This window comes from Poecilia formosa, unplaced genomic scaffold (genome assembly GCF_000485575.1).
Source record: "Poecilia formosa unplaced genomic scaffold, Poecilia_formosa-5.1.2 Scaffold128, whole genome shotgun sequence".
NCBI classification, from domain to species: domain Eukaryota; kingdom Metazoa; phylum Chordata; class Actinopteri; order Cyprinodontiformes; family Poeciliidae; genus Poecilia; species Poecilia formosa.
In genome coordinates, this window is record NW_006800067.1 from 1,068,270 (window position 1) to 1,084,550 (window position 16,281).

The 16,281-nt window shown below is 40.7% G+C and overlaps 3 protein-coding genes across 13 annotated transcripts in view; 2 read left to right on the plus strand and 1 right to left on the minus strand.

Annotated features, from left to right (window-relative positions):
* Nucleotides 1-337: 337 nt before the first annotated feature.
* rufy1 (RUN and FYVE domain containing 1) lies at nucleotides 338-6,525 on the plus strand. The gene is made up of 17 exons (XM_007561565.2): nucleotides 338-725; nucleotides 968-1,147; nucleotides 1,241-1,358; nucleotides 2,051-2,152; nucleotides 2,243-2,366; nucleotides 2,450-2,511; nucleotides 2,617-2,752; nucleotides 2,836-2,937; nucleotides 3,039-3,155; nucleotides 3,584-3,751; nucleotides 3,832-3,929; nucleotides 4,009-4,128; nucleotides 4,269-4,398; nucleotides 4,510-4,604; nucleotides 4,718-4,766; nucleotides 4,837-4,914; nucleotides 4,999-6,525. Exons 1-17 carry the CDS (start codon nucleotides 395-397, stop codon nucleotides 5,140-5,142), a joined length of 2,154 nt encoding a protein of 717 aa, XP_007561627.1. The 5' UTR covers nucleotides 338-394; the 3' UTR covers nucleotides 5,143-6,525.
* hnrnph1 (heterogeneous nuclear ribonucleoprotein H1) lies at nucleotides 5,900-13,490 on the minus strand. 2 transcript variants are annotated; one of them, XM_007561566.1, is made up of 11 exons: nucleotides 13,389-13,490; nucleotides 12,458-12,554; nucleotides 11,781-11,936; nucleotides 11,550-11,693; nucleotides 9,914-10,052; nucleotides 9,022-9,200; nucleotides 8,564-8,676; nucleotides 8,325-8,460; nucleotides 8,150-8,233; nucleotides 7,331-7,423; nucleotides 5,900-6,637 (listed from the first exon to the last, which is right to left on the minus strand). In XM_007561566.1, exons 2-11 carry the CDS (start codon nucleotides 12,537-12,539, stop codon nucleotides 6,543-6,545), a joined length of 1,221 nt encoding a protein of 406 aa, XP_007561628.1. In that variant the 5' UTR covers nucleotides 12,540-12,554; nucleotides 13,389-13,490; the 3' UTR covers nucleotides 5,900-6,542. The 2 variants fall into 2 exon arrangements, with proteins under 2 accessions (XP_007561628.1, XP_007561629.1); XM_007561567.1 differs by having other exon boundaries at nucleotides 6,557-6,641.
* A 1,765-nt stretch (nucleotides 13,491-15,255) lies between these two features.
* ankhd1 (ankyrin repeat and KH domain containing 1) overlaps nucleotides 15,256-16,281 on the plus strand; it is a 34,349-nt gene continuing 33,323 nt past the window's right edge. For all 10 annotated transcript variants that reach the window (XM_016676138.1, XM_016676139.1, XM_016676140.1 and 7 more), the window contains exon 1: nucleotides 15,256-15,713. In XM_016676138.1, coding sequence (XP_016531624.1) covers nucleotides 15,435-15,713 — 279 coding nt within the window. In that variant the 5' untranslated portion in view covers nucleotides 15,256-15,434. The remainder of the gene's footprint in view (nucleotides 15,714-16,281) is intronic.

The following is a 16,281-nucleotide window of genomic DNA, read 5'->3' on the forward strand; positions in this document are numbered from 1 at the left end:
TAGATAGATAGATAGATAGATAGATAGATAGATAGATAGAAAGATAGATAGATTTTGAGAACTTGTGACTTAACATCCACAATTTGCAACAGTGATGGGAGGTGTTTATATAGTTTTCATATAATTAAACTGTTTTTTGGAGCATATTTTTATGCGGTTTTGAAACTTTAAAATATTGCAACACATTGCCACCAGCTCTGGAGTCGGATAGAAATCTATCTGTATAAATTGGGGATTTTCTTTGTCCAGGAGGTGGCGGTAATAGATAATCAAGAATTATTCGTTCATCGCCAATGAATAAATAGAAGAAGAGATCATTTCTTAAAGCGCGCGTGATTGAGCTGAACTGGTCACGTGAGTTTACGTGGAGAAAGGGGAGGAGGGGGGAACAAACATGGCCGACCAAACATTGGAGGTAAACACAGCTGTTGAGGATCACGTAGAAAAACCAGAGCCAGACGAACAGGGAGTTGCGGGTCCGACGACCAACGATGAACCCACCGGTGGTGAGTGTCGGGACCCACCTGAGAATATTCACCCGGTCGCGGCAGGGGGCAGCTGGTCGGCTCCGATCCTCTCTCTGGCTCGGAAGGCCACGGAGACGATCAGCAGCGGGATGAGCTACGCAGCCGCCCCAAGAAAAGCCTCCCAGGATTCCGCTGTGGCTTCTGCAAGCGAGAAGGAGGCAGAAAATGATCTGAACAGCACTTCAGAAAAGCTTCCCGGTAGGTTGCAACTATTTCACACTTTATTCAATCAAACTATGGACTACTTTCTTCCAAGTTGATACTTCCTCTTTAGTTTCTGTCAGTATCTGTCAGCTGTCACAACACATGACTCTGTGGGCATGAAATGTAGCTTGAGATTTGATGATGTGCAGTTCTGTCTAGAAGTTTGTGCTTGTTATGGTGAAGTCACGCCTGTCTTACTGATGCAAAGTTTTTTATTTTTATTTTTTATTTTTCAGTTGCACCCACTAAAGACCCGATGGCCATAGAGAGATCCAACCTCCTCAGCATGATGAAGTTGAGCATCAAAGTTTTGATCCAGTCCTCTCTGAGCCTGGGCAGGACTCTCGACTCCGAGTACCCTCCTCTTCAGCAGTTTTTCCTGGTCCTTGAACACTGCCTCAAACACGGCCTTAAAGGTGAGCTGTCTGGTCAACGGCAGCAAGCGTCACTTTCTGTGAGGACAGAGTTCAGGTTGGCATAAGTGACTTTTGCGCTCCGTGTTCTTTCAGCCAAGAAGTCCTTTATTGGTCAGAACAAGTCCATATGGGGGCCTCTGGAGCTTGTTGAGAAGTTGTGTCCAGAGTCTGCCAACATCGCCACAAGTGCCAGAGACCTGCCTGGCATTAGGTATGTTGTGCAGGGTTCCTGCTCCCTTCACAGCCTGGAAAAGTATGGAATATCCTGGAAAAGGAACATGAATTTAGAAAAGATACACCATTGTCAAAGTGTATATATATCTGTTTTGTCTTTCTAACCATCTATCTATTCTACTATTGGTCCATCTATCCATCTGTTTCAGTTTTTCTTTTCCATCAAACCAGCAGTCTCTAGCCTTTCCTCTACTCACTTGTCCATTAATCACTGCTGTCAATTGATTAATCTGGAATCTGACTCTGGAGTAGTTGTGAATTTTCATCAATATGTAGAAACTATTGATGAACCGATATACTTTTATCAACTTCTCATATCGATACAGATATCCGAGGCTTACTATCAGATGATTCCGATACAGAAGTATCAAATCTTCTTTCAAATGGTTCAGACAGCTCAATTCTGAATACAATGTGAAATAAATAATAGAGCTTGATGTTGCTCAGAGCACAAAGCGTAGAGTTAGACTGAATAGATCTGCCCTTATGGATCAACCATAATGTCACCATTACCAGATCTAGATTTTATTTTATTTTTTCAACATCAATATTGGTACAGATATTAATATCGTTTTGGTTTATCTCTAGTAGAAACACTGGTAGCTACAAAAAAGTCAAGAACCGTTTTCGCCTGTATAGTCGTGTTCATGTTCTGGTGCTCTTCCCCAGAACGGGTTTAGGGCGGGCTCGGGCCTGGCTGCATTTGGCACTCATGCAGAAGAAAGTAGCCGACTACCTGAAGACCCTGTTGGACCGCAAGGACCTCCTGAGGTTTGTAAAGTCGAGCAAATGAAGAATTTACGTTGCAGGACGAAAAGCGAGTACAAAAGTGTCATTTTGTGCAAACTTCAATCGCCCTAGTGAGTTCTACGACGCCGGCGCTTTAATGCTGGAGGAGGAAGGCGCGGTGATGGGAGGGCTGCTCGTTGGCCTGAACGTCATTGACGCTAACCTGTGCATTAAAGGGGAGGACCTCGACTCTCAGGTCAGTACCCAGTAAAAGGCTGCAGCTGTTCAGACTCCAGTTTGCATCTGAACAAGTTGACGTTATCTCTCCTTCGCTTTAAGGTGGCGGTCATTGACTTCTCCCTCTACCTGAAAGATGCCACCAGCAGCGAGACGCCAAAGGAGTGAGTGGGTTTTGCTTGGTCAATGCGACTTCAACTGTAAAGCCAACGAAAGCGTCGCAGCGTGCTCAAAAGTTGATTGCGTTCCGACGTTTCTTTTCCTCTCAGTGACGGAAAGATGACGGCCATTCTAGACCAGAAGCACTACATCGAAGAGCTGAATCGGCACCTGAGCGGCACCGTCACCGACCTGCAGGCGAAGATGGACTCTCTGGAAAAGACCAACAGCAAGCTCCTGGAGGAGGTTACTGGCATTTTAACGTCACTGTAAAGATCTCTGTGTATTTACGTGACTCCAAGTGCAATAAACACTTTTGCTCTTCTTAGCTGACAGCAGCAACAGACAGAATCAACTCTCTGCAGGGGGAACAGGAACAGCTCAGGCAGGAGAACGACTCCATCCTGATGACGAGCCAGAAGAAGGAAGAGGTTTGAAACCGTTTTTGCAGGAAGAGACTGAAAGCTTCTTAAAAATTAAACAAATCTATGGAATATAACCCTGTTTTTGTTGTTGTTGTTGTTGTTCTCAGGCAGCGCTCCAGGACAGTCAGGTGGAGCTAGAGACATACAAACAGACTCGACAAGGTTTGGATGAGATGTACAATGTGGTGTGGAAGCAATACAAAGAAGAAAAGCGAATTCGCCAGGTTTGTTACTGCATTATTGCAATGAATGGATGAATGCAATGGATTCGAACACATGAATATGCTTTGATAGTCGTTCCATTGCAACTGTGACTGTAACCTGACTTCAGTAGTTTTTTTTTGTTTTTTGGGTTAGGGTACTGTCCTTACCAGGTTAATCTGCAGTGTTAAGTTTGCTGCCACTCCTAGGAATAAAGGAACATGTCAGATTTCGTCTTATTTGAACAGAACACTTTCTTCCACATGTTTGATGAGTCCGCTACATGGCTCCTGGCAAACAAAAAGGCCAGATTGGCCAAATGCACGACTAATATTTGTCTCGTCTGCTTGGCTCTCTGGGTCTATTTGCTACATACATTCATTCTTAATATTTTTAGTCTTAAAACTATATTTGACTCCTGCTGTCTTGGGTTTAAATGCACAAACGCCAGGAGTTGGAGCGTGAGCTGGAGCTCCAGGTGGGCCTAAAGAAGGAGATGGAGGTGGCCATGAAGCTACTGGAGAAGGACATCCACGAGAAGCAGGACACTCTGGCAGCCTTACGGCTCCAGCTCGACCAGGTCAAGACCCTTAACCTGCAGATGTTCCACAAAGCAGAGGTGAGAATGGTCGCGTGTGCTGCGTTTCACCCCACCCACCACACGGTGCACGCTTTTGAACGAGCCGGTTGGTCTCCTAGGACTCGGGGCGACAAGCGGAGAAAAAGCAGGCGGAGGCGGTGCAGCTGGAGCAGAGGATAAACGAGATGGAGAAAGCCATGGTGGAACTAGAGGAGCGGTATGTGCCCGGTGGGTTTTGCTTGTGTTGCTTGCTAAAACGCTCTAGGTTGGTTAATTTTGCCTGCTTGGCATTTCAGGCTGCAGAAATCGGAGCAGCAGAGTCGACAAACCGACCAGTCGGACAAAGACATGAGGGTGGAGCTGGAAGCAAAAGTCGACGCTTTCCAGAAACAGCTGACAGACCTGGACACGTTAAGGTTAGCACACATGCAGAGCGCTTAATGTGTGCAGAGTGCTGTTAAGGTTTTGCAGACTGAAACCTTATAGGAGGTTAATGGAATTAATTTAAATGCTGATATGAAGTGCATAATTCATGTGCGACTCTTTTCTTACACAGAACGGGGTTAGAGAATGAGCTGCGTGCAGAGAGAGAACAGAGACAAAGTTTGCAGAAAGCTCTGCAACGGGAACAGGACAACAGTGCCGAACTCTGCACCCAGCTGCAGCAGCTGCAGGGCCTTCACACGGTCAGTTCGCAATACAAACACAGGGTTCATCTCTAGAAATTAGTATATTTGCTTGAGGTCAATTTATTCCAGGAATACAGTTTTAACAATTCATTTGTGTTCCTGGTGCAGGAGCTGCAGGATTTGAAGACAGAGAAAAAGCAGCTGCAGCAGAGGTGTGAACAGCAGGAGCAGACACTACAGGAAATGGGCCTGCATCTAAGCCAGTTAGTACCTACCTGTAAATATAGTGAATCCTCCCCCCCACCCCCCGTTCTTATGTTAATCCAAGTCATATTTCTTCACAAAACATTTGATTCTACCCTCATCCCTGTCAAAGGTCTAAACTCAAGATGGAGGACTTTAAGGAGGTTAACAAAGCTCTGAAGGTAACGTATCGATGAGCAAATAACGGTGCTGGAAGAGGGAAGATGCTAACTTTTAAACCCACCTCCACAGGGCCACGCGTGGATGAAAGACGATGAAGCCACACAGTGCAAGCAATGCCAGAAGGAGTTCTCCATCTCGCGTAGAAAGGTTGGCTTTTCCACACGTCATTTTTTATTTTTTTTCCTCATACGTAGCATGACAGAGATTTCAATCTAAGGTATCTGCTTGCAGCACCACTGCAGAAACTGCGGCGACATCTACTGCAACACTTGTTCAAGTAACGAGCTAGCCTTACCGTCCTACCCTCGGCCCGTGAGAGTGTGCGACGTGTGTCACTCGCTCTTGCTGCAGAGAAGTTCCTCCACAGCTTCCTGACAGAAACATTTAGAACTTTACAAGTTTCTACAGAGACTTCCTAACACTGGAGAAACCCAACCACTGAAGTTGGGAGCGTACGATACTAATTACAACCAGGTTTGGCGTTTCATTGTCAACTTGAAATTCAGGTGCATTTACTTGTCTGTATTAAACAATGGGCGACATTTTAAAAAAAAACACTCATAGGATGAACTAGATTGCAATGACTGTTGACTAAAAAGGTTTTAAATGTTTAATTAGCTGTAGGAAAAATACTGAGTACTGCACAAGATTAGAGACGCACCAATCAGTCTAAATCAGTTTTCCCTCGAGTTGCACTGATCGGCAGCTCAAATGCATATGCTTTGGTGCATAAATGGGGATAATAATTAAACTATATCTAAGTAAAACTTATGAAAAATCTCTCAATTTGTAGATATTTTTGCTAAATGTATTGGCTACAAACAAAGCCTGATTGTTGCATCTCTAGTAACTAGTCTTTTATAACAGAAAACTGGATGTATACTATGTAAAACTGATGAGTTTTGCTTGGATTTCTGTTTGGTAGTTCATTTAACTTCAGCTGCCTCAGTACTGGATGAAAGTGTGTGTAAACAACTGTATAATCTTAAATAATCAAACGTAAGAATGTATGAAATTGAAGCTTTGTAGATTGTCAACTTCTGCAAAAACCATTTATATAATCTGCAAATGATTGACTTTTATAAATCCATTTGATAAACCAATAAAACCAGTTTTTCCAGCCTTACTTTCATTAAGGTATTCCAGACTAGTTTATTCACTTTGTGCACAGAAAATACAAATAGCATTCAAAGCTGTAAAAACCTCCATGGTAGCAGATTTTAGATTTTCCATTCACGTAGCCCTCATCACAAAAAAATGTCCAATGAACAGTCATAACATTAGGAAACAAAACACCTGCACACCATGAAGTCAGATTTACATTTTTAACTGAAACACTTAAGAAGCAAAATGAGGTCAAACATCCAAAATATCAGACAGATTTTCTGTTCATGCATTCCTTGAGTCATGTAAAGTCCACCAGTACGGGAAGAGTTAGCCTACAGAAGCAGGCAAGTGTTTGGAGAACAAAATGTCACTTCTGGATGACGGGACATTAATGTGGTTTTTGTAATGAGTCAGGTCTGGGAGGAATGGGGAAGACAACACTTCAGTTACACTTCTTGTGACGACAAATGATCACACTTCTCTTTGTAAATCACGCACTTAAAAAAAATACAAATCCCACCCCTCGATACTTTTCAAAAGACAACCTCACCTCATCATCCTATGTTTAACAAAGTGAGACATTTCCAGTCCTTCCAGCAAAATGCTGAGTTTAAAAACATGAAATTAAGGATTGAGAGTGAGAAAAACAAACAAAAAAAACAGAAAAACTACATTCCCCATCCTCCACCGAGTCCATTCATTGAGCCTCTGCTTCCACCTCCACCACCGCCGTAGTAACTGCTTCCCATTCCGCCCTGGTTACCTAACAAGAGAGAGAATAAACACCATAGGACCCAAGAGTTCATTCATGTAGTAATGCACAACAAATCATGTTATACATCTGTTAAAATGCTGATTGTTAAAGGAACAGGACTGGTCACTGAATAGAAAACCAATATAACATGAACTGTGGGGTTTTATTTCTAGTCCAAGTAGCAGCACATGCTGTTCCTTCTAGGAATTTTTTTTTAAAACCTACCAGAGGTAGTGTCTCAGCTATGAAAAGGTTTTATTAAATGAGTGTTTAAAAAAAGCAACTCTAAGAAAACATAGTTGCTTTAATCTTTTTCAGCATAACAATGCTTGATTTCCTTTTGTTTGTCAAATATTTCATTGTTCTTATAACGGAACTTCAGTTTATTTCAAGGTTTTACAGTACATGGCAGAAAAAGTACCATGATGCTGTGGCCTAAATGCAGGCTGTTACAATCATTTTTAAGACAAGCAGTTCTCACTAAACATAAAACTGTACAAGAAGAAAATAACCTTTCAAGACAAGAAAAGAAAAAATGAGAAACACAGTGAGGATCAAGTTTATCAGTGAGCAGCTGCAGAGCTTTTTACTATTTTTTTTCTTTTGCTTTTTATAAACATTTTTAATTGTGATTTACTAAAGCTCCTAGAAATTAAAGTCAAAGCAAAGGTAGAAAAAAAAGTTAAAAGAGCTGACACTCACTATATTCACTGTAGCCACCCATGTTTCCTTGGCTGCTGTACCCACCAGAGTACCCTGAGCTGAGCTGGCCACCACTGTAAGACGACTGGTTACCTGTGGAGGACAAACCATGACGGGCCTGAGAGGACACGCAATACTTTTTTAAGAAACTGCTCTACTCTGTTTAGGTTAACTCAATATTTTTAACTCAACATCTTAGTCATATCCAAGTACATCATACCCATTTTTCTTAGTCACTTAAAATTTGGAAACAAGAAAAAATGCCATTTATATAATGCAAAATGTGTTGATCTTAAGGGGAAGAGCAAATATTAAGAAGTTTAAACATACAATGTGTATTCCAATAAACTCTACTGGGACTTTCCTGGTATATTTTGTGAAAAAAACAAAACAAAGGATGAATATGTTGGACCTGTGATGGTTTTGATGCTGTTTTAAATACCTGTCAGGAGAAGGGTGTCTATAGGTGAGGGTGAGCTCCTATTCACTTCAGTCCATTCTTACGCTAAACCATTTTCATCACAGTCCGACCCATAACCAGTCAGTCATTTCAACATCTAATAGCCCAATTAAAATCAACTACAAATAAAATAATGTAAAAAAGAAAAGTGCATTTCAGTCTCTGGTAAAAGTTCCGTTCTCAACAAGCATCTCTTTATGAAATTCTTTGCTATAAAACAATATTTAAAAATTATAAATGTTATAATAGCTGGCAACCTTTGAATGGATTCATTTACTAAAAGAAATAAATTAAAGTCATACAATTTTTAAGTAAAAAGGTATTACTGAATCTTGGGTTTTCTTAACCCCGACACTTACTCATGCCACCCATCATCTGACTACTGTAGGCTCCATTACTGCCCCCTGCTGTGGAGTTCAAGAACAGCTCCACATAGCGATGCTCTGTAGAGGAAACAAGTCATTATGATTGTGCAGACTTAAAAGAGAGGTTTGTTAAATGCAGTTATTTTAAAGTGAACCATAACAAACTCACGCATGTTGGCTTTATCTTTGGACATTGCTGCAACAGCATCTTCATGCGTTGCAAACTCTACATCTGCCTCCCCGGTTACTCTCCCATCTGGGCCGATCTCAATGTGGACCCGCACAGGATTCAACGGAGAGAAGAACTAAAAAAGAAAAGGTAAGAAAACCCAAGCGTGTGCCGAGGAGATTCGTGATACATTCCACAGAAAGTATGGCATGTAGGTGAGACGGTGAGGTGTCTCTTACATTGTAGATGTCCGTCTCTGTGGCTCTGTATGGCAGCCCCCTCATGTGGACGCAGTGACCTGTTGTGCTTTGAAAGGAAGAGCCGCCATCGCCATACCGCCCATCAGATACACCTGAAAACACAGTCAGATTAACACATGGTCTTACATGGACTTTACAGCTTAATCTAATTAGTTACACCGTGCAGCACTGGCACACAGAGATATACAAGTTACACACAAACAGTAAAAACAAAGTCCACACCCTTAAGACGTCTCAGTTTTGGTTTCATCTTTTTCAATAAAACAAACAAACAAACAAACAGTTTTGGTTTCATCTTTTTCAATAAAACAAACAAAAACAAAAAAAAACAAGATAGCCAGGTTGACTTCCTACACTTAATGTTAGTTTAAAATAGTAAAAACAAAGTGAGATTCTGATTTGGTAGCAGGTGTAATTTTGTGTCTAATTGCACCCACCTCCACCGTAGCCACCTCGACGCATTCTGTCATAGGAGCCTCCTCGGCCCATCATGTTGTAACCGCGTCCACCTGAGGGCCGGTCGTAGGGACCCGGTCTCTGCATCCCCATCGGCTTCCTCTGGGGTTCGTAGTGGGTCCGCACCTCAGCGCGGCTGCTCTTGAATATCTCAATGTACCTAAGAGTATAGAGAGAAAACCCTTCAGGCACGGGGGGAGTGGATGAAACTGCATTTGCTTAATTCTGGGCTATGCAGATGCTGTTATGATGTATTCCATTGGTAGTAAAGCCTATGAGTACCTAACAGTTGTTAATTAAAAACAAAACAAAAAAAACAATAAAAGGCAATTGAGTTTAAGAAAGAAATATTTTCCAAATTAACAAGAGCCTTGGTAACTTTAAACTTTTCTTATGGTTATCTGAGGTAATTTAGAAATCTGTTGCATACTTCAGTAAACTCTTGGTCGTTACCATGACAGCCAGCGTCCTGGTTTAGGAGAGTCAGAGAGAACTCCAGCCCTACTGAGCTGACCTCTAAGCATTGCCTATAGCAGAGGGCTCTAGAGCCAAGTGTGTATTCTCCCTCTGATTTTACCACCAGGGAGACTCCTGACCATTTAAAACCTGGACTCAGTCTTTATCTTAAAATTTGTAACATTTTCCAATCAAGCTCTCAACTATTTTTTTATGAAGCCCTAGCACTTATTATCCCACTGAAAATATTGAATGTATGCAGAGTTTGATCCAGTATAGCAGGGTTTTTTTTTGTGGGTGTGTTCTAATTATTATTCATATTCTAGATGTAGTGTCAGTTTAGCATTTGGTTCAGATGTTGAATGTGCACACCATAAGAAAAGCAACTTATCCAGCCAGCCAACCAACCATCCCCACCTGTGCCCTATTCTTTCCTTGTGTTTCTTTAGAGCCTTTTCAGCTATATCCTGTGAAGCAAACTGCACGAAGGCCTCCCCCGTACTCCTCCCCTGGATGTCCACCGGCAATGTTATCCCATTTGGCACGATTTCCAACCCTTCAACCCAAGGACAGATAACCCCAGCAGGGGACATATTAAATCACATGCCCAATAACAGAGAACTTTCTCTAAAGAGAGATAGAAAATTTTACATCACACATACACCAGTTCAGTTTCAACTGGCCATTTAAAGGAGTCACATTTATTATACTCTGGGGGTAAAGTAGAAATGACAGGATAGAGTAAGCATATGAAAAAGAGAGGGGGTAGGGGGGGATTTGTGTGGTGAAAACCGGGGTAGTATTTGAGTGTGGGTGAAAAGAGAACAGGAGTTTGGTGGGTGACATGAGTAAAAATACGGTTTACCTGCGAGATACTATACAAGTCTTAAACTACAAGTTAAGAAAACGGTTTTAGGAGACGAAAGCAGGGAGAAATGTGAACAAAATGAAACTAAAATATGAGAGAGGTTTTATCAGTGAAAAGTAGAGATGCACCGAGAATTCGTCGGGCGATTTTCAGTAAAACCTGCTGGTTGGAAACTCAAACTAACTCACAACAGCTCTTCAACACTGTAGCTTCTAAGAGAAAAAAACCCCCTAAATAAGCTATTTTCAGTGTATGTGGGGTGTTTAAATAGGAAGGCAGAGGAAGCAGAGAAGCCATTTAAAAAAGGAACTACTTTCTGCAGAGATATGTCAACTGTTCACTCAGGATACAACAGAAAGAGTGCTGGGTATTAGTCGCTGTACTGGACTTTGCCGGGTACAAAAAAGGAACCACCCGTTTTTACCCGCACTCTGGTTGTTTTTTCAAAAAGGCGATGGAGGTAAGGCTATTGAAAAAGATTAGAGCTGATAACGTCTTTTTATTGCAAAAAGCTTTGAGCTTTCAACCTTTGTCTCTTATATAACGTGCACAATTAAAAAATTCTGACAGCCTTTTGGTAAAGGCCTGCATTAGAATGACACAGCATGTAAATAACTAAGAGGATGTTAAATGCAATTTAAAATATAAACCCTAAACTTTCATCTTTCTTTTAAATTAGTGAAACCCTGTATTACAGTGAACTCTTTCTCACTCAGTGCGATGCGTGAACGATGGTCACAAAAGAAATCAGTCACAAATCCTCGATCGGTGCATCTCCAGTGGAATATAATAGAATCAGACTCGGCTTAAGAAAAATAATTGATGTGTGATTGCTCTCTATGGACAATGGTGTGAAGATGAAAATGGGTATTTACATACACACTCCAGATCCCTAATAAATAATCAAATACTTAAATAAAAAAAAAAAACCTAAGTTCAAACTTTCAACTGCCTCCTTTTTCCTTGTGTCATTTCTTTGCTCATTACCATAAACTAATTCATTTTATGATTCTATGTTCTCGCAACACACTCTAAAAGCTAATTAACCTAAAGAGCACTTCTTGCACAGAAGCAGCAAGAATCGGTGCTGTAAAAGAAAGAAACAAAGGAAGGAAGACGGGGCAATAATCTTTTATTCCTAACCCGAAAGGGAGTTACAAACAAACAAACAACAGAAGTTTTTACCTGAAAAAAACTGCACAATCTCCTCCTTGCTGCAGCCAAAGGGAAGGCCCCGGAGGCGCACAAGCCCATCTCCTGCCGTCTCTGGGCAATTTGGGCCAGTGTGCTTCATGACCCAATCCATCTCAACATTGTTGGATTTAAACACTGTTTTGCATGAAAGAAAAAACAATTTGTTAAGGCAGTGTCAGAAAAATACAACATCTGTCAAAAGAAGGACTCTGTCGTACGCACCCTCAACGTATCTGTGGCCCATAGTTTCTCTATCCTTCTTCACGGCCATCTTCAGGTCTTCTTCCGTCTCCAGTTCCACAAATGCTTCTCCGCTAGGGCGGCCCTCTCTTGTATAGGTGAAGTGTATTCCACTTCCATTGTTCAGAATTTTGCAGCCTAGAAAGATGTTTTATGGGAGAAATTATGTCCACGCTGTAAAATTTCTTACAGAAACAACTAAATGTTGTAATTCGACAAGCTATAAGCCTAGGGTCAGGTTGGACAATCTCTGGTTTAAGTAACTCTGTACCAAATTCATTCAGAACTATCTGCATGGTAGGTCATAAAAATACTTAAGTCAACACAGTGATTGTGGTTTTCCCAGGATACTTTCAAGATATTTATATCTGTGCTGAATTCTAGTTTTAAGTACCAGATGTGTATTGAATTTGACTCATCATCTGTTCTCAAATGTGATACATTTTTGTCTAGAAGTGATACTATTGTATCCTGTGGCTGCAATTTGTTTTACAATATTATTTCACATGACTGTGTTGTGTCTTTGCAATTTGACAAAAGCTTTTAAATGTAGACCATGCAGCGGTACATTAGAAGAGCAGTCTTTTTGTTAGAGATAAGGTGATGAACAGGTTATATTTACAAGTTAAATGTCATGTTCCTCCCCCCGGCATACATACCTGAGAAAAATCTCTGAACTTCATCTACTGAACAAGACCAAGGTAGACCCCTGATTCGCACAACATATCCCTCATCAGCCATGTCTTGTCCCAATTCCTAATAGGAAAAAAACACAAGTTAGCATGTTTAATCTACATGTCTGTTAGGAAAAATTAAAAACATTCTTATACATAACTCTGCAGCAGATGAGTGTTTCTGTTAATAGAAAGACACATATGCAAAGCAACCTTCATTGGTTGTGTTCATACCCTTGGCCAATTTAACTGCCATCTACTTTAGATAGCCGAATGTTTAAATGTTGCTTCAAAACACTATATGACTGAAAAATATTACGTTTTACAGAATGGAGGACTATGACTGATCTGTAACAGCGCCCTCTCGCGCCTATTTTTTTAAACACTTGTCATTATGTATCAAATTATAAATGACCCGTCTATGTAGTGCAAAATATCCTCACAAGAAACAATCAAAAAAATAATAATCCACACACAAGAATCATTAAAATATTTGAACTATATCTCAATCATTCAACAGCGCGAATTAGCAGTAGTTAGTTCTGTGGCAACAAAAATCCGTAGCTAACTGAAAACATTCAATCGACATTTAGTGTACAATTAATTCCTTACAATTAAAGCCTGACACTTTATTAACTCCAAATGTGTACATGCAATTATCTACACCTTCATTTGTTTTTAAAATAAAAAGTGTGTGGCCTACAGCACGCTCGCGCCGCACCCGGATACAAGAACAATAGCGGCCCTTTCAACCAGCGCCATGTTCTTAGCTTCAACGGCTAACATTTTAACTGAGGCTACAGTGTAACTGCTAACTTTACTTTACAGAGTATATTCTGTTACCATAATGAGTAAAATAAACGCTGTTTAGGAATGAAACCAATAAGCAAAACACCAAACACATTTAAACATTTACCTGTTCAGCCGAAGATGCAACACGCCGGAGATGTATGGTAGGACCCGCTGCGTGATGCGGCTGAAACCTCGCGCTGTGTTGCCAGAATGCTCCAGCTATCCCCCTTTCAGGGCGCCCTTTCAAGACATTACAGAAGGAGTACGGGTCTTAACTACAACTCAACTGTCAAGTTTTAGATACATTTCTACCAAATATACTTTTATAAATGAGACTTAAATCAAATAACGGCACAAGACTTTAACATTTGTCAAATCTTCAGAAATATAATAAAATCGCCCAAAATGTGGGTTTCGTTTTGCACCTGGCAATCCCCGGCAGGATGACGTTGCTGCCCGAGGCCCAGTCTGGCCTGGCCTTCAGCATCTTCTGGCCTACAAATCCGAAAAAAATGGTTTACAGCGATCATTATTGCTTTTTTAGTATTATTTTAATGTAGAGGTTGTTTAACACCTCGCAGTTTACAACACCTGCCTATGTAAGTGAATTCAAAACAACACAATAATTATAACACACATTTTTTTTTACTGTTTTACACCAAAAAGTTATAGAAGATATTTACAATATTGTGATAAAAAGGTGTTACAGTAATCCAGGTACAATTGCATTATATTGAAGCTGTAAACCTGGCTGATTACAATATGCAAATGTTGGCATTAGTGGAAATAGAGGGACATTATTTTTGTTAGCATGTTGCTACATATTAATCTATGAAATTTTAAATCCAAGATACTGTCAAACCAGAGTGGCCAAGACAGATGACACAGGATATCTCCAAAGAATAAAACTCTTGTAATCACTTAAGGCTTTTTTATGTTTTCTTTTCTTATTTAAGCTGTTTAGTAGTCAATCAAAAACGACTCTAAAACGGTTGTGTATTTCTGTAAGTAGGAGGAAACTTTTTACATATTATATATCTGAGGTACTTGTTTCTTTTTCTAGCATAGTGACATTTTTTAGCCCTATAGTCATTTCTTGAACACAATTTAATACTATTAAAATGTTTTCAGCTAATAAATGTTTAATATTTCTAGACACTTTCAACTTTGCTTACATTTTTAGAAGTTTACCTATATTGCAACAGAAAGTTTTTGATTATTGATCATATACCATATATGTAGTATATTTTTTGTAAAAGTCAAAGGTATATTATAAACTTTATTAAAAAAGGAGCGTTTAGAATATTTTATTTCAAGTTCATACATTATTTTATTTATTCTGAAAATATTCCACAGTCAAGGAAAAAAAAATGTACTGGTACATATATTTTACAGAACTCAAATAAACAAACAAGCAAACATATACACATCAGTTTAGGAAAATTTGACAGATTACCTTATAGACATACTCCAAAAGCAATTAATTGTTAACTCTAATTATGTACTTTGCGTCTAAAAAGTGCCTTTTTTGTGTCTGTGCAAATATTGCACATACCTGCAGCAAAATGCTTGCAAAACTGTCAGGAGTTCTGAAAAATATAAAGAAACATAAAAACAGAAAAAAATGTGACATAGGCATATTAATAACAATACACTTACATGACAAACAGCATTACTTGTTTGTCATGTAAATTCACGCTTAGCAAGTCAATAAAGAAAGGCAGCAGCTAGTATAATTACAAATTGTTCTTCCATGAATTTAAAATTCCCCAGTGAATTTAGGTAAACTAATAAAACTAGTAACTAGTTAAGTTGGCCTACCATGTCTTGTTCGTTCCACTGCCTCGTGATATTGGTAAACCTAACATGACGTTGCGGTCTCATGTTTGACAAGCAGAAATGTGGCCCAATATGAAACAGAGGTCTATCTTGCTCAGCCAATAAGGTGAAAAGGATTCTCCACAGAGGCGGTGTTTCTGAGAAACAGTGCGTATCGGGTTAGGTTGTTAGAAAGTTAATGGCTGGGGGAAAGAGAACCTCCTCAACCCTCGCTTCGGGAGAGTTTCTGGATTCCCTGAAGTAAAATCAAGCAAATATCTTCCAAGAAAGCGCCTGGGCGGACGTTTAAGTTAACAAATAGCCCGTTAACACGCGTATCGTGAACAGAAGTATGCAGGATGCAGTAGCCGGGACGGCAATGCTGACGGACGGCTTCGAGGACGAGATTGACTCGGTGACTCCTCGTTCCCCAGTGGCAGGGATGGGGGTAGGAGCGACACCAGGAGGAGTCGGACTTGGAAGCATTGGGATTGGTGTTGGTGGAAAGAAAGTGCGTTTGTACGGCGAACCCGGTGGACCTGCCGCAGAAAGACTGGATTTCAAACTAGCGGCCGCGGCCGTCCTCTCCTCGGGTCCGGGATCCGGCAGCGACGAAGACGAGGTTTCCGAGGTAGCAACGCTAAGCTAGTTAGCTTAAGCTTAACCGTTGGCAACCACCCCCTCCCAGGCCGCTTAAATTACGTATAGTTAACAAACACAGTGGAGAAGTAGTATCTCCCCTCAATCCAGAAGTTCATGAACAGCTCGATGTCGACAGTGTTTGGTAAGACGGGGGCAGTTATTCATGCCAACAGGCTGAAATGTTTTATTTATGCAGCGCAGGCTGTGGCCACGGCCTAGTTCGGGTGGAAGCGACTACGGCCTCGTTCGGTGCTGTCGTCTCGCAACACCCATCACAAGTTTGCTGTCTCTCAGCAGCTTTCCAGCCCCAGCGTATGCTAGATGTCCAGAAAGCCACGGACGCACAGGGCCAGCTAAATGCCAGCCATTTCGTAGTTGTGGTGCAATTACGTCACTTTTCAAAATCATGTAAATTAACCGGGATCTTACCTCTACGAACTTTTCCAACACGTTTAGGTAATAACGTTTAAGCCCAACAACTCTGGTGGTCCACATTTGGTTCTGATAAATAAGCAAGCTTTTTTTTTTTTTTTTTTTTTTTTTTTTTTTTTTTTTTT